General features: G+C 46.9%; 1 protein-coding gene across 2 annotated transcripts in view; it reads right to left on the reverse strand.

Moving 5' to 3' along the window:
• The window catches only part of AFF4 (ALF transcription elongation factor 4), a 100,075-nt gene that overhangs the window by 23,176 nt on the left and 51,326 nt on the right, over window positions 1-25,573 (reverse strand). For both annotated transcript variants that reach the window (XM_069764022.1, XM_069764021.1), the window contains 6 exons: window positions 17,438-18,196; window positions 8,876-8,920; window positions 7,546-7,632; window positions 6,882-6,918; window positions 5,657-5,705; window positions 3,561-3,615 (listed from right to left, as the gene is read on the reverse strand). In XM_069764022.1, the coding sequence (XP_069620123.1) occupies window positions 3,561-3,615; window positions 5,657-5,705; window positions 6,882-6,918; window positions 7,546-7,632; window positions 8,876-8,920; window positions 17,438-18,136 (972 nt within the window). In that variant the 5' untranslated portion in view covers window positions 18,137-18,196. The remainder of the gene's footprint in view (window positions 1-3,560; window positions 3,616-5,656; window positions 5,706-6,881; window positions 6,919-7,545; window positions 7,633-8,875; window positions 8,921-17,437; window positions 18,197-25,573) is intronic.

Consider the following 25,573-nt stretch of genomic DNA (forward strand, 5'->3'; position numbering starts at 1 on the left):
GAAATCACAGCAGTGCTAGGATCAAACCAGCCATGTCTAAATAGCACTGCCCATTGCTGGGCAGCCGAGTGGGCAAGCACATAACGCAGCTATGTGCCCGGCCTCGTGAAGGTTTTCATTATACAGAAATAAGTATACATAATGAAATGAGCAGCAGTCCGGCACGATGATGGTCACGTGTCTCTAGGTGGAGTTACTGCAGTACATGTAATTATTTATGTCACAACCGAGCAGAGAAATCGTAAGATGCAATCTACACGTCACAGGTACCAAGACAGGTAATCAGGGCAATGAAAAGCCACAAAATATAGCTAGATTCTTTATAAGGCCACTAGGATAACCTACAATTCTATTTATCAGATGGGTTCAGAAAATCGTTTTTGAAATAGCCAATCAATAAAGTATCCTAAGTAACACTGGGGTTCCCTGTTCAGTGCCAATGGCTACAAATAGTGTGTTAAATTCTTAAAGGGGCTGTCCTCTTTTAGAAAATGTTATGTCATCTGAATGGGAGGAGACAGATTAGATATTAGAAAAAACTTTTTGACAGTGAGGGTGATCAATGAGTGGAACAAGCTGTCACGAGAGGTGGCGAGTTCTCCTTCAATGGAAGTCTTCAAACAGAGGCTGGACAGACAACTGTCTGGGATGATTTAGCTTTCAGCAGGGGGTTGGACCAGATGACCCAGGAGGTCCCTTCCAACTCTACCATTCTATGATTCTATGATCTGATGCGATCGTTATAAAAACATAAATGGAGTACTACTTACCCTGCCAAGGTCCAGCGTCAGCTCTGCATTCACGATGACGCCTCAGCTAAGCAGCAGAGATCGTAGTAGCAGCATGGAGCCAACGATGGACCCACGGAGGGCAAGACAATTTTTTCAAACAATCACGGCACATGGCATAACGTTTTCTAAAGGAGGATAACCCCTTTGAGGAACCTTAATGTCGGACTTCTGGTCAGCCAAACTAGAAAAATCAGCCCAAACTTAACCTACCGTATATACTCAAGTACAAGCCGACCCCAGTATAAGCCGAGGCACCTAGATTTACCACAAAAAAACTGGGAAAAACTTATTAACTCCAGTATAAGCCTGGTATGCTTGGCCCCTCATCCCTTCCCTGGTATGCCTGGCCCCCTCATCCCCATCTTTGTATGCATGCCCCTCATCCCTTTCCTGGTATGCATGGCCCTCTCATCCCTTCCCTGGTATGCATGGCCCCCTCATCCCCATCCTTGTATGCATGCCCCCTTATCCCTTTCCTGGTATGCATGGCCCCCTCACCCCTATCATGATATGCACGGCCCCCTCATCCCCAACCATCCTGATATGCATGGCCCCCTCATCCCCAACCATCCTGATATGCATGGCCCCCTCATCCCCAACCATCCTGATATGCATGGCCCCCTCATCCCCAACCATCCTGGTATGCATGGCCCCCTCATCCCTATCCTGGTATGCATGGCCCCCTCATCAAAATCATGATATGCATGACCCTCTCATCCCTATCCGGGTATGCATGGCCCCCTCATCGCTACCCTGGTATCCATGACCCTCTCATCCCTATCCTGGTATGCATGACCCTCTCATCCCTATCCTGGTATGCATGGGCCCCCTCATCCCTATCCTGGTATCCATGACCCTCTCATCCCTATCCTGGTATACATGGCCCCCTCATCCCTATCCTGGTATGCATAGCCCCCTCATCCCCATCCTGGTATGCATGACCCTCTCATCCCTATCCTGGTATGCATGGGCCCCCTCATCCCTATCCTGGTATCCATGACCCTCTCATCCGTATCCTGGTATGCATGGCCCCCTCATCCCCATCCTGGTATGCATGACCCTCTCATCCCTATCCTGGTATGCATGACCCTCTCATCCCTATCCTGGTATGCATGGGCCCCCTCATCCCTATCCTGGTATCCATGACCGTCTCATCCCTATCCTGGTATCCATGACCCTCTCATCCCTATCCTGGTATCCATGACCCTCTCATCCCTATCCTGGTATGCATGGCCCCCTCATCCCTATCCTGGTATCCATGACCCTTTCATCCCTATCCTGGTATCCATGACCCTCTCATCCCTATCCTGGTATGCATGGGCCCCCTCATCCCTATCCTGGTATCCATGACCCTCTCATCCCTATCCTGGTATCCATGACCCTCTCATCCCTATCCTGGTATGCATGACCCTCTCATCCCTATCCTGGTATCCATGACCCTCTCATCCCTATCCTGGTATGCATGGCCCCCTCATCCCTATCCTGGTATCCATGACCCTCTCATCCCTATCCTGGTATGCATGACTCTCTCATCCCATAGAATGTAAGTCCGCAAGGACAGGGTCCTCTCCCCTCTGTACCAGTCTGTCACTGTAAATTTGTTATCTGTAAACGATATGTATAACTCTGTATGTAACCCCTTTCTCATGTACAGCACCATGGAATTAATGGTGCTATATAAATAAATAATAATAATCCCTATCCGGATATACATGACCCTCTCATCCCTATCCTGATATACATGACCCTCTCATCCCTATACTGGTATGCATGGCTCCTCATCCCCATCCTGGAATGCATGGCCCCCCCATCAGAAAAACAAAATGAAAAAGTACAAACATCCTACTTTCCTTCCTTGCAGTCCCTCGCAGCGTCTTGTTTCGATGCCTGCAGCTCTCCATGGAAGTGGGGAGCAGGGAAAATGAATTCCCTTAAGTAGCAGGAATCTGGCAGCTGCGACTACTGTGCCCGTTATTAAAAAGAAAAGAATATTCACTGTGAGCGCAGTGAATATTATTTTTCTGTAGCAGATGGCACGATAGTTCGCTGCAGCAGGAGGCTCCTGCCTCATGTGACTCGCTGCTCCAGTTTCCCTTCTAGACCCTGACTCGAGTATAAGCCGAGGGGGCTTTTTCAGCATAAAAATGTGCTGGAAAACTCAGCTTATACGCGAGTTTATACAGTAATCAGTAAAAATCACAAATAAGTACAAACCTGTGTGTTCATAGAATACCATTGTAACAGATACTATGCAGTGTTAGTTGAATAACACCTGGACATAAAACACCCCCTCTTAAAGGGAATCTGTCACCAGGATTTGGCTACCTCAGCTGAGATCAGCAAAATGCAGGGGCTGATATCCCAATTCCAGTAATGTATACTGAGCTGCATGCTGACATTTTGATAAAATCACTGGTCTATCTGCTACTGTTCTAGTAGTTCTCTGAATGCTGAGCTCTATAGCCCAGCACATTCCACCTAATGGCACTGTGCATAGGCAGAAAGATGCCAATCAGAGGTGAGGGTATCAGGGTTATACGGAGCTCATGACACCAGGTTTACTAGTTCTTTAATTATAATCTCCTGCTGATAAAAGGGGATTTTATAAAAAAATGTACTAAACAGCCCAATAAGTGATAAACTGCTGAAATCAGAGTCTCTCTCTACATTATGCTGCTTTCAGATTAGGTGGCAAAAATCTGGTGACAAATTCCCTTTAAAGCACTGCAGAATAAGAGAAAGAAAAAGAGAGGTTGCTGGTAAAGGTACCTGATCTCCATCACTATCTTCACTGCTGCTCAGCTTTAAGTCCTCCTTCAGCATGCTGGAAAACAGGCAAGCAATTAATCAACACAAAACTAAGCCGAGAAAATACTGCCACCATGCAAGTGTAAAATAAGGGGTTTAAGACACCCCATGGTTTTAGAAGAATGAAAAAAAAGTTAAAATAAAAAATGAAAGAAACACGATTTTTACTGTGCATTTTTCAGATCTGTGCGCCCAAGCGTTAGACTGCATTCTGTACAGTCATTGATGACTTAGCCCATATTTATTACGCGCTTCAGGCATTTTGTGGTCCTTATACAAGTAGGTGTGACCTTGGTAAAAAAAAAAAGGGGTGTGGCTAATTGGAACGGTTTGGTATGGCAAGCAAAAAGAACATTTTGGTGAAATCTAAGCCAACTAATAGGTGGTATAACCTTAGCCTATCCGATCTAAAGATCCACCAAGTTCTATCAAACATCAAACCACCGTGATAAACTTGGCACATTTTACATCCATTCGTTTTGCACCGTCTAAGAATTAGACAGTATTGATAAAAAAATAAATAAATAAGCCGGACACATTGTGCTTTATTTTAGATGTTGCTTTCTTTTCCGTAGCCCTCTTCTCTTCCAAAAGTTCTAACTTTTTTTTTTTTTACAATTTTCTGCTGACATAGCTGTACAAAGCGCGAGTTATAGCTTTGAACGGCAGACTTCACTTACCATATAATGTAATGAAAAAATGGGAGAAAGATATTGTGTGTGTGTGGGGGGTAGAAAACAAACAATTCCACTACTGACCCTGCAATCAGATGATCACTTGTTCTATATATAATACTTCAGTATTACGTTTAATAGGACACATCAGTGAAGCTCAGCCCTACACTAGACAGGATAATACCAACATAGCAGCCGAACAAACTCGCTGCAACTTAAATGCTCGGTCAGCAAACAATAGCAATACTTGAGGGGTTAAAAAGCAGCATCTGGAGCTAGCTTTCATCGCTGCTGTTAAGGTACCTTCACATTAAGCGACGCTGCAGCGATACCGACAACGATCCGGATCGCTGCAGCGTCGCTGTTTGGTCGCTGGAGAGCTGTCACACAGACCGCTCTCCAGCGACCAACGATGCCGGTAACCAGGGTAAACATCGGGTAACTAAGCGCAGGGCCGCGCTTGTAACCCGATGTTTACCCTGGTTACCATCCTAAAAGTAAAAAAAAACAAACAGTACACACTTACCTACAGCCGTCTATCCTCCAGCGCTGTGCTCTGCACTCTTCCTGTACTGTCTGACGTCACCGCTCTGCTTTCCGGCTGACCGACGCTCACAGCCAGTACAGGAGGAGAGCAGAGCACAGCGCTGGAGGACAGACGGCTGTAGGTAAGTATGTACTGTTTGTTTTTTTTTACTTTTAGGATGGTAACCAGGGTAAACATCGGGTTACTAAGCGCGGCCCTGCGCTTAGTTACCCGATGTTTACCCTGGTTACCAGTGAAGACATCGCTGGATCGGTGTCACACACGCCGATCCAGCGATGTCAGCAGGAGTCCAGCGACGAAATAAAGTTCTGGACTTTATTCAGCGACCAACGATCTCCCAGCAGGGGCCTGATCGTTGGTCGCTGTCACACATAACGATTTCATTAACGATATCGTTGCTACGTCACAAAAAGCAACGATATCGTTAACAATATCGTTATGTGTGAAGGTACCTTTAGAGGCAGATGCCAGCTGTATAATACAGCCAGCACCTACCCTAAGAGGAGCATGCTTCGCTCCGGAGCACACTCCACGCACTCGGACAGACGGATATACAAGTCATAGAATGTCAGGGGGTTAAAGAGGTCTGATCTACTCTTGGACAAATCATGGAGCCAAAACATAGTTACAATGCAGACCATGAGATGTTCTGTAAGGATAGAGGGCTTAGTGGTATTAGGAAAACTCCCCGCATGCTATTTATACCTCAGCATAATCCTGTGCTAGACCACAAGCCATCACAATAGCCTAGGCTTTAGGATGGGGTTATTCCAGTTACAGACAGGAAGCATGGCAATCACTAGTACACAAAGCCTCCTAAAGAAGAGGCAACTTACGATTTTGGTGGATGGCCATTAGATGCTTTCGCTGATGCATTGTATCGCTCTGTTAAATACAACATGATAACTGTCAGCATAATCAGTGACTGTATACATATAAGCTCTGCACATGGTCAGAACACACTTCTGGCATAATATTCTGGGGAAGCATTACTTTTACCCCTTTCTGACCTCGGACGGGATAGTACGTCCGAGGTCAGATCCCCTGCTTTGATGTGGGCTCCTTCGGTGAGCCCGCATCAAAGCCAGGACATGTCAGCTGTTTTGTACAGCTGACATGTGCCCACAATAGCTGCGGGTGGAATTGCAATTCACCCGCTGCTATTAACTAGTTAAAAGCCAATGTCAAACGCTGACAGCGGCATTTAACTAGCGCTTCCGGTGCATCCGGAAATGCGCGCATCGCTGACCCCCGTCAAGTGATCGGGGGTCAGCGATGCGTCGGCATAACAACCAGAGGTCTCCTTGAGACCTCTATGGTTGTTGATGCTGGATTGCTATGGTCGGCGCTCATAGCAATGCAACAATTCTACTGCACAGGAGCGATCTGAGCTTCACTCCTATGTAGCAGAGCCGATCGAGTTGTGCCAGCAAATAGTCTCCCATGGAGGCTATTGAAGCATGGCAAAGCTAAAAAACAAAACAAAATTTAAAAAAAAAAAATCAATAAAAACGTCAGCTAAGCACGCAAAAAATAAGCCCTCACACAGCCCCAGATCACGAAAAATGGAGATGCTACGGGTATCAGAATATGGCGCAATTTTTTTTTTTTTAACTCGTATGAACTCATAATGACCTGGAGAATCATAATGGCAGGTCAGTTTTAGCATTTAGTGAACTTAGCAAAAAAGCAAATCAAAAAACAAGTGTGGGATTGCACTTTTTTTGCAATGGTATCATTAAAAACGTCAACTCGGCACGCAAAAAATAAGCCCTCATGCAACCTCAGAAACCCCACGAAAAATGGAGATGCTAAGGGTAACGGAAAATTGGAATTTTTTTTCCGTTTTCTAGTAAAACCAATGATGTCGTTCAAAAGTACAGTTCGTCCCGCAAACACTAAGCCCTCACATAGCCATATTGACGGAAAAATAATAATAATAATAATAATAATAATTAACAAAAAAAAAAAAACACTTATGGCTCTGGGAAGGAGGGGAGCGAAAAACGAGAATACCCCAGGTCATGAAGGGGTTAACCATCAAAGGTAGAACATACGTACTCTGATCAGAGGTGGAAAAGCTTGACTGCTGCGATTCCTAAAAAGAAAAAATATGTATATAAAAACATAAGATTTGTAAAATTAGAATATTGCATTGTTTTCTTTACTCTCTTTCCAAGATATACATATCACTCAACACAAAAGCCCCAGATTCTTTGCTTTTACACCAAAAAAAAGTGCTGTAAAAGGGTTGAAAAGTGGCTACATTTTGGCACAAATTGGAGTTGTGCCCAAATTTTGTGCTTTATGTGTTTTCACGACATTTTTTCCCAGCTACAACACAAAGGGTTGAGTTTGGTTGGAATGGAGGCATAGCACCATAGCGCATCTAATTCATGACGAGCTGTGGTGGTCCAAACATCAGAACTCTCACTCCAGTACCTGACTGGAATAAGACTTCTGGCGTAGCTCACACATGCTCGGCCACGGCTCCATTCACGTTCTATGGGGCCAAATAACGCTGCATTCAACTTTTCCAGCAGCCCCATAGAGAAGGATTGCTGCAGTGGTCAGGGGTCCAACCTGCTGAGCCATTTTATAATGGGGATAAAAGTGTCCAGTCTGGAATAAAAATTCCTCAATTTGGGTCCCAGTTGTTGACTTGCTGCTCTGTGAAGGATCCATAAAACACACAGGAGCAAAAGACAGTCATATGAGAACAAACCTTTGTAGGGAATGGAAATTTTGAAGGCTCAGTTTTGCATGGGGTATGAATTGCAGTCAGAGGAGGAGGCCAAGAGTGGGTCATCTCCTATAATCAAAGGAGAAGATAGGTTATAGAAAAAAAATCCAAGCAGTAATAGTACAATATTTATACATGGTATAATGATCCTGCTTTCCGTCTTACACCATTGCTCTAGAAATGTGGAAAGAACACATCCGACTACAAGAAGACGATGGCACCTCTGTGCACAGACTCATTAAGCTTTGGGATACGACACAATGTACGTCCCTTCTAATTTGGTGCATAAGTTTAATTCTTGGAGCAAAGTAATATAGAAATGTTTTGGTCTTAAAGTAAACTTATCATTGACAATGCAAAATAGAAGCTTTGAATGGCGCATTTTCTGGTTAGAACTCTGAAATTCCTCTTGCCCGAAATCTGGAGAGAGGATATAAAATGCCATGGGGAATTTCCTAGAACCTACAGGACTGGAAAGGTGACATATAGCACTGGAGATTTGCCGAGATGATGTCATCTGCAAGAGACAGCAGAAAAGATGACTACAGCCTCCTGGAAGACATCTAGTGATGAGTGATAGAAACTAAGATGTCACTTCAAAGATGGCACCGAAAGAGAAACCAAGTGTGGAGACCTTGGCTCCAAGAACACAGCAGGAAGCCAACACTGTGCGGAGCCAGCAGAGATGGCTGCCAGGACTAGCCTGTACACTTTGGGATTACTTGGAATTGCTTTGGGGCATGCAGCTGCAACCCCTCCTCCCCTACTCAGCACTAAATAGGTGGGGGCTTTTGTTTTTTCTTTTAAAGGAATAAGTGACAAAGTAGAAACTGAAAGGCTGTAAGCCATTAAATTGTTGTCTCCTGAAAGCAAACCCCTTTAAGAAGACAGCCAGCGGGGCATTCATCAGTTCAGCAGGGGGCACTCACTTCAGGCTCCTGGAATGGACACAATATTACCAATGTAGGAAGACAAAAGGTGAAGAAAAGGGCAAGTTTGTTTGTTTTTTAGCCTTTGGGGGGTGGCGGGAAAAACCTTTGAAAAGGCACAACCCAATTCCTGACCGGTCACCAGTCAAGCATGTCCAGTTTTTGCTCTCCTGAAGCCACATTTGACCTGGAGACCAGTCTAGAAATTTATATTAAAAACCTAATAAAAACAACCTTTGTAGCACTGCGGCCCAGTATTTCACATGACTACCAGAGCCAATCACAGCTCAGCCTGTGGATAGTCACCGGCCATGTAATAAGCACTTATGGCCACTGGACAGAAAACCCATATAACCCCTTTTAAAAAAAAACAAAACACTTACTTTTAGGATTTCATCCACACAGCTGACATCACCAGAAGCCGAGGCCTGAAACACAAAAGTCACAGATGCTGAAATTCCTCACCTAGGAAATGGACAGTGCTAATATCTGTTTTTTTGGGTCATTGCTGGGGTCTCTTGTAAGGAACAGAGAAGGCCACCTAAAACAAAGCTTTACATTTACACTGGGCTACTGGGAATGCAGCGTACAAAGAGAATATTCCCTCTATCACAAGCATTATTCGCTCACGTCGAGGTGATTCACCATGAGTAATATCGAGGGGAAACTTTGTGACAGTGACGTGCACAATGGCCCTGCGACCTTTGGCCAGCTCTGTGCAAATAACCCTGTGGTGATCAGATCTATGGGGCTGTGCTAGCTAAACTGCTCACTTCCAGACAGTAATAATGCTTTCTGGACTACTCAGTCATGGATGGTTTGGTAAAAAGGACCAATGGACCGCTACTTTACAAGGAACCTGCCACTTGATGGACGCTGCCCAAATCGAGGTGAATCAGAGCACAACCAGAGGTGTCATTTCAGAGAAGTTATAGATAGAAGATCTGGCCAGGAAGGCACCGTGTTTTACACAGTATGGCCCGCTTCCCTTTAAGGCTGGGGTCACACAAGCATATATTCTCTCATCCAAAAAAAATCTCATCAATTATACAAATCACACACTGATCACTCTGATCAGATTCTATCGGATGAGAAGATAGATACAAAAAAATTCTTCATTTTCTCCATTCGATTTTTCCTTGGACTGGTTCTATCTGATGGAAAAAAGGGGGGTGGGCAGGTGCACGGCCCCATAGAATAACATTGGTCCGAGTGTGACCTATGTTTTGTAGGCTCGCACTGTGACCGAAAACACACAATGTGCACAAGCCCTAAAGGTTAAACCCCAAACTAAAGGAAGACTAAAAGGATCTAAAAGGTTTCTTACGTAAATCAGGAATGCAGACCATAAAGATGCAGAACATATTGGATTTTGAACATTACACATGGAGTAAGCAAAAAGTATCAGGGTTCGCAGCTAGTTTGGCCATTAGGACTGGTCCCTATTTAATGAGGAGATGGGCAGCTGGAGACAATAAGTGTGTGGCTAGCACTCAAACCTAGACTTCACTTTCTGCCCACATGCTAGGTATGGAAAGTCAGCAAGAAGCAAGGTACGGTAATTGTCGCTCCTCAAACCTGGAGGATCCCTACATCAGTCTTTGTGGAAAATCCTTCACATAAACAGAAAAGTCTGGAAGTCGCCAGATCACACGAAGCTGTCCAAGGCACAAAGCTGAGCACAATGAGCGCCGCTGCAGCTAGTCCTCAGGAGCGATTCACTGGGAGATTCCAGAACTCCTATAGGGATTATGGATAAAGTGTTTTCTGTAATCCTGCCAACTGCATGCAGGCAGGTAATGACAGAGCGGAATACCCCTGTGAGATACAAACTGGATGCAACCTGCTGCCACTAGAGAGACAACAGAAAAACGACTGGCACATCCAGACTAGTGTGAATAGGTGCATACCAGGAGCAGCTACCTCCATCTACAATATACAACAAAAAGGTTGCACTATCGTGCCAAAGCATTGTCTAATATGAAATACATGAAATATGAATACCAAAATGGCTTTTGAACATTAGGAAAAATATTTTTGAGACGCTTTGCACAAAATTTGGCCAAATAGTGAGAGCCCATCAACCATCGTCAAGGTGGCCTCATTAATCTGATGGGTCCCTGACCTCCCTGTCCAAATGTGAACATTTACCTGAGGCTAATGTCTGCATGCTTGGGTGAATGTGGACACCTCTCTCAGTAAAGCCTACATATGGGTTGGCCGGAACCAAATTATAGCATATGGAGGTAGCTGCTCCTGGTATGCACCTATTCACACTTGTTTGGATGTGCCAGTCGTTATTCTGTCATTTCTATGTTAGCTTACTGACTGAGCACTCCTCTCTTCACCATCTAATCACATTTGGTTCCGGCCAACCCATATATGTAGGCTTTACTGACAGAGGTGGCCACATTCACCCATGCATACAGACATTAGCCTTCGGTAACTGTTCACATTTGGACAGGGAGGTCAGGGACCCATCAGATTAATGAGACCACCTTGACGATGGTTGATGGGTTCACACTATTTAGCCAAATTCTGTGCAAAGTGTCTCACAAATATTTTTTCTAATGTTCTAAAGCCATTTTGCTATTCATATTGACATGCTTTGGCACGATAGAGTACCACTAGAGAGATAACATCACAGAAAAAGACGATACCTTCCTATAGCTGGTCACCACAGACAGACAGCCCCCAGTGATATAAGGTGGAGGCAGACAGGTGTAAACCACTGATGAACAACCCCTCACCCGTCCTATGGATGATGGGCCCCAGTGATATAAGGTGGAGGCAGCACAGGTGTAAACTTATGAATAACCCCTCACCCGTCCTATGGATGATGGGCCCCAGTGATATAAGGTGGAGGCAGCACAGGTGTAAACTTATGAATAACCCCTCACCCTCCTATGGATGATAGGCCCCAGTTATATAAGGTGGAGGCAGGACAGGTGTCAACTACTGATGAACAACCCCTCACCCGTCCTATGGATGATAGGCCCCAGTGATATAAGGTGGAGGCAGCACAGGTGTAAACTTATGAATAACCCCTCACCCGTCCTATGGATGATAGGCCCCAGTTATATAAGGTGGAGGCAGGACAGGTGTAAACCACTGATGAACAACCTCTCATCCGTCCTATGGATGATAGGCTCCAGTTATATAAGGTGGAGGCAGGACAGGTGTAAACCACTGATGAACAACCTCTCATCCGTCCTATGGATGATGGGCTCCAGTTATATAAGGTGGAGGCAGGACAGGTCCATTTAACTCCAATGTCTGACGCATCGCTAGCGTACGCCCACAATGGGCGTGCGCTAGCCATGTGCCGTCATTGAGTGACGGACCCTGAGACGCGGGCTGCAGCGTTTCCGGGTCCGTCACTACAGCAGCCCGTTTAACGTATGTGTTGAACGGGCTGCTGTAACGCAGTGTGAACACTGGGGCCTGTCTGCATCCTGCACTGTGTATGGTGACCAGCTATAGGAAGGTATGGCCTTTTTATCGGTGACATTATCTATCTAGTGGCAGCAGTTTGCATCCACTTTGTGTCTTAACGGCATATTTACTTTTTGATTTTTTGCTGGGATTTGATGTCGCATTCAGTGATAAACTTTTAATTTTAGTGTAAGGACTTCCAACAAATTAGGACCTGTGGGTTGCAAGCTTGAGTATTTTGTTCAAAACATCAACTAATACCTCATGTATTTTTTCTTGTGTACGATGCAGTCCCTGTAGACTCTGTCCCTATGAGGTGCACTTACATGGTGCTGGGCAGCCTACCTGATCTAATCGTATAGGGGTTAGCATATGTAAGACTGCATGTGCACTACACGTAGCTGTGTGACTGGGGTGCTATATAAGCCTTATCCCGCTTATAAGCTTGACCCGCTCCCATCCCACCTCATCCCTAACCTTTCCACGGTCTTCATCCCAACCCTAAAGCACCTCTTCAACCTCTCACTCACAACAGGTGTCTTTCCCTCATCCTTCAAGCATGCCAAGATCACACCCATCCTCAAAAAGCCCTCCCTCAACCCATCCTCTGTGTCTAGCTATCGCCCGATATCTCTTCTCCCTTATGCCTCCAAATTGCTGGAGCAACACGTCCATCTTGAACTGTCCTCCCACTTCTCCTCCTGCTCCCTCTTTGATCGGTTACAATCAGGCTTCCGTTCCCATCACTCAACTGAAACTGCCCTAACTAAAGTCACCAATGACCTACTAACTGCCAGGAGCAAGCGACAAGTCCTTCTCCTGGACTTGTCTTCTGCCTTTGACACTGTAGATCACTCCCTTTTGCTACAAATCCTCTCATCCCTTGGCATCACAGACTTGGCCCTTTCCTGGATCTCGTCATATCTGACAGACCGAACATTCAGTGTCTCCCTCCCCCACACCACCTCCTCACTTCGCCCCTTGTCAGTCGGTGTTCCTCAAGGCTCTGTTCTAGGACCCCTACTCTTCTCCATCTACACTTTCGGCCTGGGACAGCTCATAGAATCCCACGGTATGCAGTACCATCTCTACGCTGACGACACGCAGATCTACCTCTCCGGACCTGACCTCTCCTCCTTGCTTACCAAAATCCCGCACTGTCTGTCTGCCATTTCAGCCTTCTTTTCTGCTCGCTTTCTACAACTGAACATGGACAAAACAGAATTCATCATCTTTCCCCCATCTCACTCTACCCCTCCACCAGACCTATCCATCAATGTCAATGGCTGCTCACTATCCCCAGTCCCACACGCCCGGTGCCTCGGGGTGATCCTCGACTCTGCCCTCTCTTTCAAGCCACATATCCAAGCCCTTGCCTCCTCCTGTCGTCTCAAACTCAAAAATATTTCCCGGATCCGTGCTTTCCTTGACCGCAACACTGCAAAAACGCTAGTGCATGCCCTTATCATCTCCCGCCTCGACTACTGCAACCTCCTACTCTCTGGACTCCCCTCTAGCACTCTGGCACCACTCCAATCCATCCTACACTCTGCTGCCCGACTAATCCACCTGTCCCCCCGCTATTCCCCAGCCTCTCCCCTGTGTCAAGCCCTTCACTGGCTTCCTATCGCCCAGAGACTCCAGTTCAAAACCCTCACACTGACATACAAAGCCATCCACAACCTGTCTCCTCCATACATCTGTGACATGGTCTCCCGGTACCTACCTACACGCGACCTCCGATCCTCCCAAGACCTCCTTCTCTACTCCCCTCTCATCTCTTCTTCCCATAACCGCATCCAAGACTTCTCCCGTGCTTCCCCCATACTCTGGAACTCTCTACCCCAACACATCAGACTTGCGCCTACCATAGAAACATTCAAAAAGAACCTGAAGACTCATCTCTTCCGACAAGCCTACAGCCTGCAGTGATCCTCAACCTACTGAACAGCCGTACAGCCAGCTCTTCCCTCTCCTAGTGTATCCTCACCCACCCCCTGCAGACTGTGAGCCCTCGCAGGCAGGGTCCTCCCTCCTTATGTACTCGTGTGCCTTGTTATCTGCTCATGTTTAATGTATTTGTCTATATTTGCCCCGTATTCACATGTAAAGCGCCATGGAATAAATGGCGCTATAAAAATGTATAATAATAAAAATCCGTGTGCATCTATAAGCCACAGCATTCACCCAATCATGGATGATGTGTGGGTTGCTATTCATTGGCAATTTGCACCCGTGCCAGCTTCACTTTATAAACACTGGTCTGTCCTCATCTTGCAATGTATGGATACTGAGACTAGATATTGGTAGATAGGCCATTTTAATTTTTTTTCCCTTGGGGAATGGGAGAGGCTTGGTGGAGGGGAAATTGATCTTACTCCATCCTGTGTTATTATATACCGTATGTTAAAAGTGCTGTTCGAGACTAAACAATTGAGGACCCAGACATAGGATGATAATAGTCCGCTTCAGTAGCTTCCTAGTTTGGGCAGCCCTACCTACTCAGGGATTTGGGGTAGACTACACGTCACAACTAATATAGTGTAGGTATGTTGGTGCAACTGACTGAAGGTTAATTACTGACCAGTATTTGCAAAGCTATGAATTCTTTGTTATAAACTCAATTACCTTATATCGATTCCTTTCCTTCCACACTCCAAGGACTGTTTCAACTGCCATGTTCAAATACTTAGAAAAGCTATTATAAACTACAGGGCTAATAAAAATATTTGTACTAGTGTGCGCGCTCCCCTGCACACTGCGCTGTCATGGAGTGTGTGTACACCGTGTCTGAGCGTGGGTGAAGGGAGCAGAGAAGCTCACACTGCGCTGACATGGAGTGTGTGTACACCGTGTCTGAGCGTGGGTGAAGAGAGCAGAGAAGCTCACACTGCGCTGACATGGAGTGTGTGTACACTGTGTCTGAGCGTGGGTGAAGGGAGCAGAGAAGCTCACACTGCGCTGACATGGAGTGTGTGTACACCGTGTCTGAGCGTGGGTGAAGGGAGCAGAGAAGCTCACACTGCGCTGACATGGAGTGTATGTACACCGTGTCTGAGCGTGGGTGAAGGGAGCAGAGAAGCTCACACTGCGCTGACATGGAGTGTGTGTACACCGTGTCTGAGCGTGGGTGAAGGGAGCAGAGAAGCTCACACTGCGCTGACATGGAGTGTGTGTACACCGTGTCTGAGCGTGGGTGAAGGGAGCAGAGAAGCTCACACTGCGCTGACATGGAGTGTGTGTACACCGTGTCTGAGCGTGGGTGAAGGGAGCAGAGAAGCTCACAGTGCGCTGACATGGAGTGTGTGTACACCGTGTCTGAGCGTGGGTGAAGAGAGCAGAGAAGCTCACACTGCGATGACATGGAGTGTATGTACACCGTGTCTGAGCGTGGGTGAAGGGAGCAGAGAAGCTCACACTGCGCTGACATGGAGTGTGTGTACACCGTGTCTGAGCGTGGGTGAAGGGAGCAGAGAAGCTCACAGTGCGCTGACATGGAGTGTGTGTACACCGTGTCTGAGCGTGGGTGAAGAGAGCAGAGAAGCTCACACTGCGCTGACATGGAGTGTATGTACACCGTGTCTGAGCGTGGGTGAAGGGAGCAGAGAAGCTCACACTGCGCTGACATGGAGTGTGTGTACACCGTGTCTGAGCGTGGGTGAAGAGAGCAGAGAAGCTCACACTGCGCTGACATGGAGTGTGTGTACACCGTGTCTGAGCGTGGGTGAAGGGAGCAGAGAAGCTCACACTGCGCTGACATGGAGTGTGTGTACACCGTGTCTGAGCGTGGGTGAAGGGAGCAGAGAAGCTGACACTGCGCTGACATGGAGTGTGTGTACACCGTGTCTGAGCGTGGGTGAAGGGAGCAGAGAAGCTCACACTGCGCTGTCATGGAGTGTGTGTACACCGTGTCTGAGCGTGGGTGAAGGGAGCAGAGAAGCTCAAACTGCGCTGACATGGAGTGTGTGTACACCGTGTCTGAGCGTGGGTGAAGGGAGCAGAGAAGCTCACAGTGCGCTGACATGGAGTGTGTGTACACCGTGTCTGAGCGTGGGTGAAGAGAGCAGAGAAGCTCACACTGCGCTGACATGGAGTGTATGTACACCGTGTCTGAGCGTGGGTGAAGGGAGCAGAGAAGCTCACACTGCGCTGACATGGAGTGTGTGTACACCGTGTCTGAGCGTGGGTGAAGGGAGCAGAGAAGCTCACACTGCGCTGACATGGAGTGTGTGTACACCGTGTCTGAGCGTGGGTGAAGGGAGCAGAGAAGCTCACACTGCGCTGACATGGAGTGTGTGTACACCGTGTCTGAGCGTGGGTGAAGGGAGCAGAGAAGCTCACAGTGCGCTGACATGGAGTGTGTGTACACCGTGTCTGAGCGTGGGTGAAGAGAGCAGAGAAGCTCACACTGCGCTGACATGGAGTGTATGTACACCGTGTCTGAGCGTGGGTGAAGGGAGCAGAGAAGCTCACACTGCGCTGACATGGAGTGTGTGTACACCGTGTCTGAGCGTGGGTGAAGGGAGCAGAGAAGCTCACAGTGCGCTGACATGGAGTGTGTGTACACCGTGTCTGAGCGTGGGTGAAGAGAGCAGAGAAGCTCACACTGCGCTGACATGGAGTGTATGTACACCGTGTCTGAGCGTGGGTGAAGGGAGCAGAGAAGCTCACACTGCGCTGACATGGAGTGTGTGTACACCGTGTCTGAGCGTGGGTGAAGGGAGCAGAGAAGCTCACAGTGCGCTGACATGGAGTGTGTGTACACCGTGTCTGAGCGTGGGTGAAGAGAGCAGAGAAGCTCACACTGCGCTGACATGGAGTGTATGTACACCGTGTCTGAGCGTGGGTGAAGGGAGCAGAGAAGCTCACAGTGCGCTGACATGGAGTGTGTGTACACCGTGTCTGAGCGTGGGTGAAGAGAGCAGAGAAGCTCACACTGCGCTGACATGGAGTGTATGTACACCGTGTCTGAGCGTGGGTGAAGGGAGCAGAGAAGCTCACACTGCGCTGACATGGAGTGTGTGTACACCGTGTCTGAGCGTGGGTGAAGGGAGCAGAGAAGCTCACACTGCGCTGACATAGAGTGTGTGTACACCGTGTCTGAGCGTGGGTGAAGGGAGCAGAGAAGCTCACACTGCAGTGTAGATGTTTGCTAGACAAAACAGCTTCTCCAAGTGAATGAACAAGGCAGCTGAAACAGCACTTCCAACATGGATTTTGGGAGAAAAGGAAACAAGATAAAGTACGGAAGTAAATTAGAAAAATTCACAACTTTGCAAAGACTGATCAACAGCTAAAAGCAAGTTACTTTCTAAAGGCTTATAAAACATATCATGTATTGTGTGCTGCTGTTTTCTTTACCAGCCATTTGAATGGGTCTGAAAACTTGTAATACAAAAATAATGCAAGTTGAATGGTTGAGTTTATCTCAATTTAGATAAGGAAACCCCTAAATCCTGAAAAAATCCAATATACCCTGTGGGTGTGAGAATATAGAAAAAGTGACTTACATCTAGCGGCTGAGAAGGGATCTTCAGTTTCGTTAAGTGTGCTTTAGAGGACTTCAGTTCACTCATGCTATTGCCTTGAGACTGGCCGCTACAGTGTTCAGTGGATAATTTTGGTTCCATAGATTCAGGCCCATCCATAGGCCGTACATAAGCTGTAGGTTTCTGCAACATTGAGCTAGACTTGGACATTAAAGATGGTGGAAATGCTTGTGTGGAGTGCTGTCCACTTGAGAACGATGGTGCTCGAGAAGGGGAGTCCCAATTAGCATCGGGGTCTCGTGGAGATTTTGAGCGTGGACGATCTTTGCTGTGGTGATCAATCCCATGAGGACGGGAATGACTAGAATTTAAAGCAGACTGCTTTGCCGGGCTGATGGAGCGGGTCTTTGAGTGATCTGACCCGTGTTGCCCCTTTTTTCGGCTACTGCTATAGGACTCCCTATCATGCCTCTGACTGCTGCTGCCACTGCTGCTCCTGCTATGCCCCCCTTGGGTACTTGATGAGGACCGTTTCTGGAACTGAGAAGACGTGCTTGGCGCCGGCCCCACAGGAGTCCATTTGCTGCTCTGGTGTGAAGCACTGTGCCTCTGGTCCGCATAGAAGCCTTGTCCGGACTTCTCCTCTGATGGGGGAGGAGGGGGCACAGCGTGCTTTGAGATGCCAAGTGATAACGGTGGGTCAGTTATCATATCCTTCATTTCATCGTAGTTTCCCAGCGTACTCTTGATTCGGGTTGATAATTTATCTTCCTTACTCGTCTGAAACAGAGGAACAGTGAGAAAGGCTGGTGAGAAATACTAATGGGAATTCCACCAAACGACATAAACACATGGATAATAGTAATAAAGACATTTTGTATCTAAAGGGAACCTGCAGTCAACTGATGCTGCTCAAACCATGAGAGCCTGGCTGCACCATTCCAACCAAGAATCGCCGGAAAATTCAGAGAAAACCCTACCTAATTCATGTCTCACACCCCTCTTCCTCCAAATTAATGGCAGCAACACTATGGACGGGACGTCAGCACTGCAGAAAGCCAGCGCTGGACCCAGGAAAGGTGACAAAAGAGGAGTCTTCCCCAACTGGAAGACGGCTTTAAATGTAGTGCATCTCTTATTACTGGGTGCCTTCACCATGTAAGGCTCTAGTAGGACATTACTAATACACAAATATCTTGGGCACTGGCTGCCTTCTGCCACCACAAGGTAAATGGGCTGACTCACAGCCTGCATGCTAAGGAGGAAAGCCAAATCTGGAGGGAGGAGGGGAAACGCAGAGAGAGGAAGTGCACAACTTCCGCCCAGGATGAGTAATGAAGGAGATCAGCTTTATTCAGAGTAATATACATTTATAGTGGGCAGGAAAATCGATTAAAGTTAGATGAACGTGGGCTTTTGCCACCGAATCGGAGAGCAGCATGATACAGTGGCATAGATCCTGATTCCAGCAACGCGTCACTCACTGCTGTTTGCTGCACTGTCGTTTTGATAAAATTGCCTGTTTTTTCAGTAGGCGATAACTAGTAAACCAGCTGTCATGTAGTCCTCCATATTCAGGAGCTCTGTACAACTCCACCCCCACCGATTGGCAGCTTCCTGCCTATGCACAGTAAGCCATCAGCAGTATAGGTGAGGCTATACACAGCTCAGCATTAACCCCTTAACGGCCGCCAATACGCCTTTTAACGGCAGCAGTTAAGAGTACTTATTCCTCAGCGCCACTTTATAACGAGGCTGAGAAATAAGGTTATAGCACCCCGGGGGTAGCCGAGACCCCAGAGAACATGATTCCGGTTGGTTTTTACCGTCCCCGGTCTCATGATCATCATTATTCATGGAATAATGCCAATTGCAAAAAAAAAAAAGTCTGATTTCCCATTCATTTCTCTCTCCTCTAATATGGTCTAGCATACCAGAGGAGAGAGAAATGAGGTCCCCGAGACCCCCAATCACCCAGTACCTCCGGTATCCCACGGCCCTCCAGCTTTGTCTCCCTATTATAGTGATCAAAAAAAAATAGTAAATCATACCCCCTTTATCACCCCCTTAGTTAGGTAAAGAGAATCAAATAGAAAATATATTTTCCATTAGAGCTGTGTTAGGGTTGGGGGTCTCCAAACGCAACATGGCATCATCCATTGATTCCAGACAATTTTGCGTACAAAAAGTCAAACAGTGCCCCCTCCCGTCTGAGCCCTGCCATGCGCCCAAACAGGGCCTTATGGTGTCATCTCATTGCACTTATCTTCACTTTCGTGGGTCCAAACCCCACTCCTCCACAAGGCGGGATTTGGATGTATACGCCGATGGGGCCATCGATTATAATGGTGCCAACAGGGCAAACGTGTGCTTTGTCGTGTATCATGTGTCTGCGTATGAGGCACGACAGGGCGCACGTTTCCACAAGAGAAATGTCACCACACAATGTATTGAACACGGTGACTCCGCACAGGTCAGTGATCATCTGCGGATTTACCTGTGTTTAAGAGACGGCAGCGCATTGTCGCTGCTACTCCCGGATCGTGGGCACAGGTCCGGCGTAGACTTTCACATAACCTAATAGTAAATCCATTCTGACACCAAACCCACATGCAAATAAATATACTAGAGAAGGAACCTCTGTGGTGAAGACCTGACGTTTTCTTCTCTATGTACAGAACCAATGTCACAAGGAAGAGGTTTAAAGGTAAAAGAGCAAGTGTACATCACAGTACGTTTACCGCTCAAAGCTTTCTCATGCACACACAAAAAGAAGTTCCTATATATGACCAGCCCCTACATACACAGGCAAAGCAGGGAGACTGCAGGGAGTGCCGATTACCGCCTCCCCAGGAACAGGATGTTCCCAAAACCTGCTGTCCCACAGGTAAAATGCTGGGCTCAGCAGACTGCACAGGCACAACGTGTGCACCGCAGCGCTGGGGATTTATTCTGCGCTCCTCAGGTCACAGTGCACAAGAAATCTACACTTCCCACCATTAGCAATTTGTCTCTTCATGCTTTCATTGTTTCCATTACCACATCCCCAGATCAATAAGTTTATTTTTCCATCTTCCTAGACATACAAGGACTTGTTTTAGCAGAATAACAATAAGTTGTGGCACCATTCATCATACAATATACTGAAAATTGGGGTAAAAAAAATAGAGAAAATAAATGGTTAAAAAGTGTAATTCCACGATAGTTTTGGGGGGTTTTATTTTTACAGTATTCATTTTGCAGTTAAAAAAGATTTGGCAATATGATTATTTTCATAACAAAATTGTAAATTTGTTGTTTTCTCTCTTTAACCCCTTATTGACAGAGACAATTTTGTACTTCATGACCAGGCCAATTTTTACAATTCTGACCACTGTCCCTTTATATGGTTATAACTCTGGAAAGCTTCAATGGATCCCAGTGATTCTGAGAATGTTTTCTCGCGACTTATTGCACTCCATGTTAGTGGTAAAATTTTATAGGAAAGACTTGCGATTAATTAGGGGGAAAAAACTACGGAAATTTGGCAAAAATCTTGAAAATTTAGCAATTTTCAAACGTTTAATTTTTGTGCCCTTTAAATCAACGAGTGGTGACAAACAATCTATATACTGTATATAATCGTCTAAGGTCCACTTGCGAGGAGCATCGCTAAAGGCCTGGGCTGGATCCGGGGGCCGACAGAGGGTGAATATATAACTATTTTTTATTTTAATTCTTTTTTTTTAACAGGGATATGGTGCCCACTGCGTGGGCTGTACCATATACTGCGTGGGCTGTGCCATATACTGAGTGGGCTGTGCCATATACTGCGTGGGCTGTGCCATATACTGCGTGGGCTGTGCCATATACTGTGTGGGCTGCGTCATACTGCGGGGGCTGTGTCATATACTACGTGGCTGTGTCATATACTGCGTGGCTGTGTTATATACTGCGTGGGCTGTGTCATATACTGCGTGGGCTGTGTCATATACTGCGTGGGCTGTGCTATATACTACGTGGCTGTGCTATATACTACATAGCTGTGCTATATACTACATGGCTGTGCTATATGCTACATGGGCTGTTATATTCTACGTGGACTGTGACACTCTTTCGCCCGGGGCCCTCAAAAACCTGGAGCTGGACCTGGCTGCACTAATTGGTCGCGCCCGGCCGCGAACAATAAGCGACAGACGCAGTCCGGCCGCGAATTGGCGCAGGATTTGATCCATGCTTCGCTAATTGGTTGCGCCCGGCCGACCGAATCCTGTGTATTCATTGCATTAATCTGAAATCTTCTACTATATAATTGTCTAAGGGTCACTTCCGTCTTTCTGTCTGTCACGGATATTCATTGGTCGTGGCCTCTGTCTGTCATGGAATCCAAGTTGCTGATTGGTCTCGCCAGCTGCCTGTCATGGCTGCCGCGACCAATCAGCGATGGCCACAGTCCAATTAGTCCCTCCCATACTCCCCGCAGTCACCGCTCACACAGGGTTAATGCCAGCGGTATTAACAGGGTATTAACCCTTTGTGACCAAGTTTTTACTATTGAAGCTGCCTATGCAGCGTCAATAGTAAAAACATCTAATGTTAAAAATAATTTTAAACATAAAAAAATCATTATATACTCACCTTTCGCGACGCTCCGGTGACCGCTCCATGCAAGCGGCAGGTTCCGGGCGGCAAGGATGGTATGGGAGAAGGAACTGCCATGACGTCACGGTCATGTGACCGAACTACAAGGGGCTCTCAGAAGGTGAGTATATGTTTATTTTTTAACCTGTGACATACGAGGCTGGGCAATATACTACGTAGCTGGGCAATATACTACGTGGCTGGGCAATACTATGTGGCTCTGTGCTGTATACTACGTAACTGGGCAATATACTACGTAACTGGGCAATATACTACGTCACTGGGCAATATACTATGTGGCTGGGCAATATACTACGTGACTGGGCAATATACTACGTGACTGGGCAATATACTACGTGGGCTGTGTAATATACTACGTGGGCATGAATATTCTAGAATACCCGATGCGTTAGAATCGGGCCACCATCTAGTCATAAATAAACTACATACATATTCTAGAATACCCGAAGCGTTAGAATCGGGCCACCATCTAGTCATAAATAAACTACATACATATTCTAGAATACCCGAAGCGTTAGAATCGGGCCACCATCTAGTAGTTAATAACTTCCCACATGTCCACTTTATATCGGCACCATTTTGGACATTTTTTTTGTTAGGACGTTAGAAGGGTTAGAAGTTGATCAGTGATTTTTCATTTTATCAACAAAATTTACAAAACCATTTTTTAGGGACCACCTCACATTTGAAGTGACTTTGGAGGGGTCAATATGGCAGAAAATTCCCAAAAAGTGACACCATTCTAAAAACTGCACCCCTCAAGGTGAACAAAACCACATTCAAGATGTTTATTAACCCTTCAGGTGGTTCACTAGAAATAAAGCAATGTGGAAGGAAAGAATTAACATTTAACTTTTTTCACAAAAAATTAAGTATAGACCCAAACTTTTTTATTTTCACAAGGGTAACAGGAGAAATTGCACAACAAATTTTCTGGTCCATTTACTCCTGAGTATGCAGATACCCTGTATGTGGGGAAAAGCCACTGTTTGGGCGCATGGCAGGGCCCATAAGCACCGTTTGACTTTTTGAGCGCAAAATTGTCTGGAATCGATGGCGGCCGCCATGTCGCGTTTGGAGAGACCCTGATGTACCTAAACAGTGGAAACTCCCCAATTCTAACTCCAACCCCAACCTAGCCCTAATCCCAACACAGGCCTAGCCCTAACTCCAACAAAACCCTAACTTTTATTCCAACTCCAACACAAACCTAATCCCCACAAAACCCTAACCCCAACACAACCCCACCCTAACCCCAACTGAAAGGTTAACCCTAGCCTCAACCCCAACCCTAGCCCCCAACCCAGCCACAATTTTCTATTTCTTAAAAAAATTAACTGGAGCACACACAAATATATAATAAGCATTAAAGAGATTTATGTCCATCAAACAAATTCATTTTCATCACAAAGTTATCCATCTACTGATATAATCCCAGTTGTGATATATTTGTTTAGTTTCCTTGGCTCACAACATTAAGCCACAGAACGGGCAGAGACGCCTCTATGCTGGAATTCTGCATCCACAGAGCAGGCAGACACACCTCTATGTTGGAATTCTGCATCCACAGAGCAGGCAGAGACGCCTCTATGTTGGAATTCTGCATCCAAAGAGCAGGCAGAGACGCCTCTATGCTGGAATTCTGCATCCACAGAGCAGGCAGACACGCCTCTATGCTGGAATTCTGCATCCAAAGAGCAGGCAGAGACGCCTCTATGTTGGAATTCTGCATCCACAGAGCAGGCAGAGACGCCTCTATGTTGGAATTCTGCATCCAAAGAGCAGGCAGAGACGCCTCTATGTTGGAATTCTGCATCCAAAGAGCAGGCAGAGACGCCTCTATGCTGGAATTCTGCATCCACAGAGCAGGCAGAGACGCCTCTATGTTGGAATTCTGCATCCAAAGAGCAGGCAGAGACGCCTCTATGTTGGAATTCTGCATCCACAGAGCAGGCAGACACGCCTCTATGTTGGAATTCTGCATCCAAAGAGCAGGCAGAGACGCCTCTATGTTGGAATTCTGCATCCACAGAGCGGGCAGAGATGCCTCTATGTTGGAATTCTGCATCCAGAGCGGGCAGAGACGCCTCTATGTTGGAATTCTGCATCCAGAGCAGGCAGACACGCCTCTATGTTGGAATTCTGCATCCAAAGAGCGGGCAGAGACGCCTCTATGTTGGAATTCTGCATCCACAGAGCGGGCAGAGATGCCTCTATGTTGGAATTCTGCATCCAGAGCGGGCAGAGACGCCTCTATGTTGGAATTCTGCATCCACATAGCGGACAGAGATGCCTCTATGTTGGAATTCTGCATCCACATAGCGGACAGAGAAGCCTCTATGTTGGAATTTTGCATCCACAGAGCGGGCAGGGACACCTCTATGTTGGAATTCTGCATCCACAGAGCGGGCAGAGACAACTCTATGTTGGAATTCTGCATCCACATAGCGGACAGAGATGCCTCTATGTTGGAATTCTGCATCCACATAGCGGACAGAGAAGCCTCTATGTTGGAATTTTGCATCCACAGAGCGGGCAGAGATGCCTCTATGTTGGAATTCTGCATCCAGAGCGGGCAGAGACGCCTCTATGTTGGAATTCTGCATCCACAGAGCGGGCAGAGACACCTCTATGTTGGAATTCTGCATCCACAGAGCGGGCAGACACGCCTCTATGCTGGAATTCTGCATCCAAAGAGCAGGCAGAGACGCCTCTATGTTGGAATTCTGCATCCAAAGAGCAGGCAGAGACGCCTCTAAGCTGGAATTCTGCATCCACAGAGCAGGCAGACACACCTCTATGTTGGAATTCTGCATCCAAAGAGCGGGCAGAGACGCCTCTATGTTGGAATTCTGCATCCACAGAGCAGGCAGACAAGCCTCTATGTTGGAATTCTGCATCCAAAGAGCAGGCAGAGACGCCTCTATGTTGGAATTCTGCATCCAAAGAGCGGGCAGAGACGCCTCTATGTTGGAATTCTGCATCCACAGAGCGGGCAGAGATGCCTCTATGTTGGAATTCTGCATCCAGAGCGGGCAGAGACGCCTCTATGTTGGAATTCTGCATCCACAGAGCGGGCAGAGACACCTCTATGTTGGAATTCTGCATCCACAGAGCGGGCAGAGATGCCTCTATGTTGGAATTCTGCATCCAGAGCGGGCAGAGACGCCTCTATGTTGGAATTCTGCATCCACAGAGCGGGCAGAGACACCTCTATGTTGGAATTCTGCATCCACATAGCGGACAGGGAAGCCTCTATGTTGGAATTCTGCATCCACAGAGCGGGCAGAGAAGCCTCTATGTTGGAATTTTGCATCCACAGAGCGGGCAGAGACGCCTCTATGTTGGAATTCTGCATCCACAGAGCGGGCAGAGACACCTCTATGTTGGAATTTTGCATCCACAGAGCGGGCAGAGACACCTCTATGTTGGAATTTTGCATCCACAGAGCGGACAGAGAAGCCTCTATGTTGGAATTCTGCATCCACAGAGCGGGCAGAGACGCCTCTATGTTGG

Source organism: Ranitomeya imitator, chromosome 4, assembly GCF_032444005.1.
Source record: "Ranitomeya imitator isolate aRanImi1 chromosome 4, aRanImi1.pri, whole genome shotgun sequence".
Taxonomy (NCBI): Eukaryota; Metazoa; Chordata; class Amphibia; order Anura; family Dendrobatidae; genus Ranitomeya; species Ranitomeya imitator.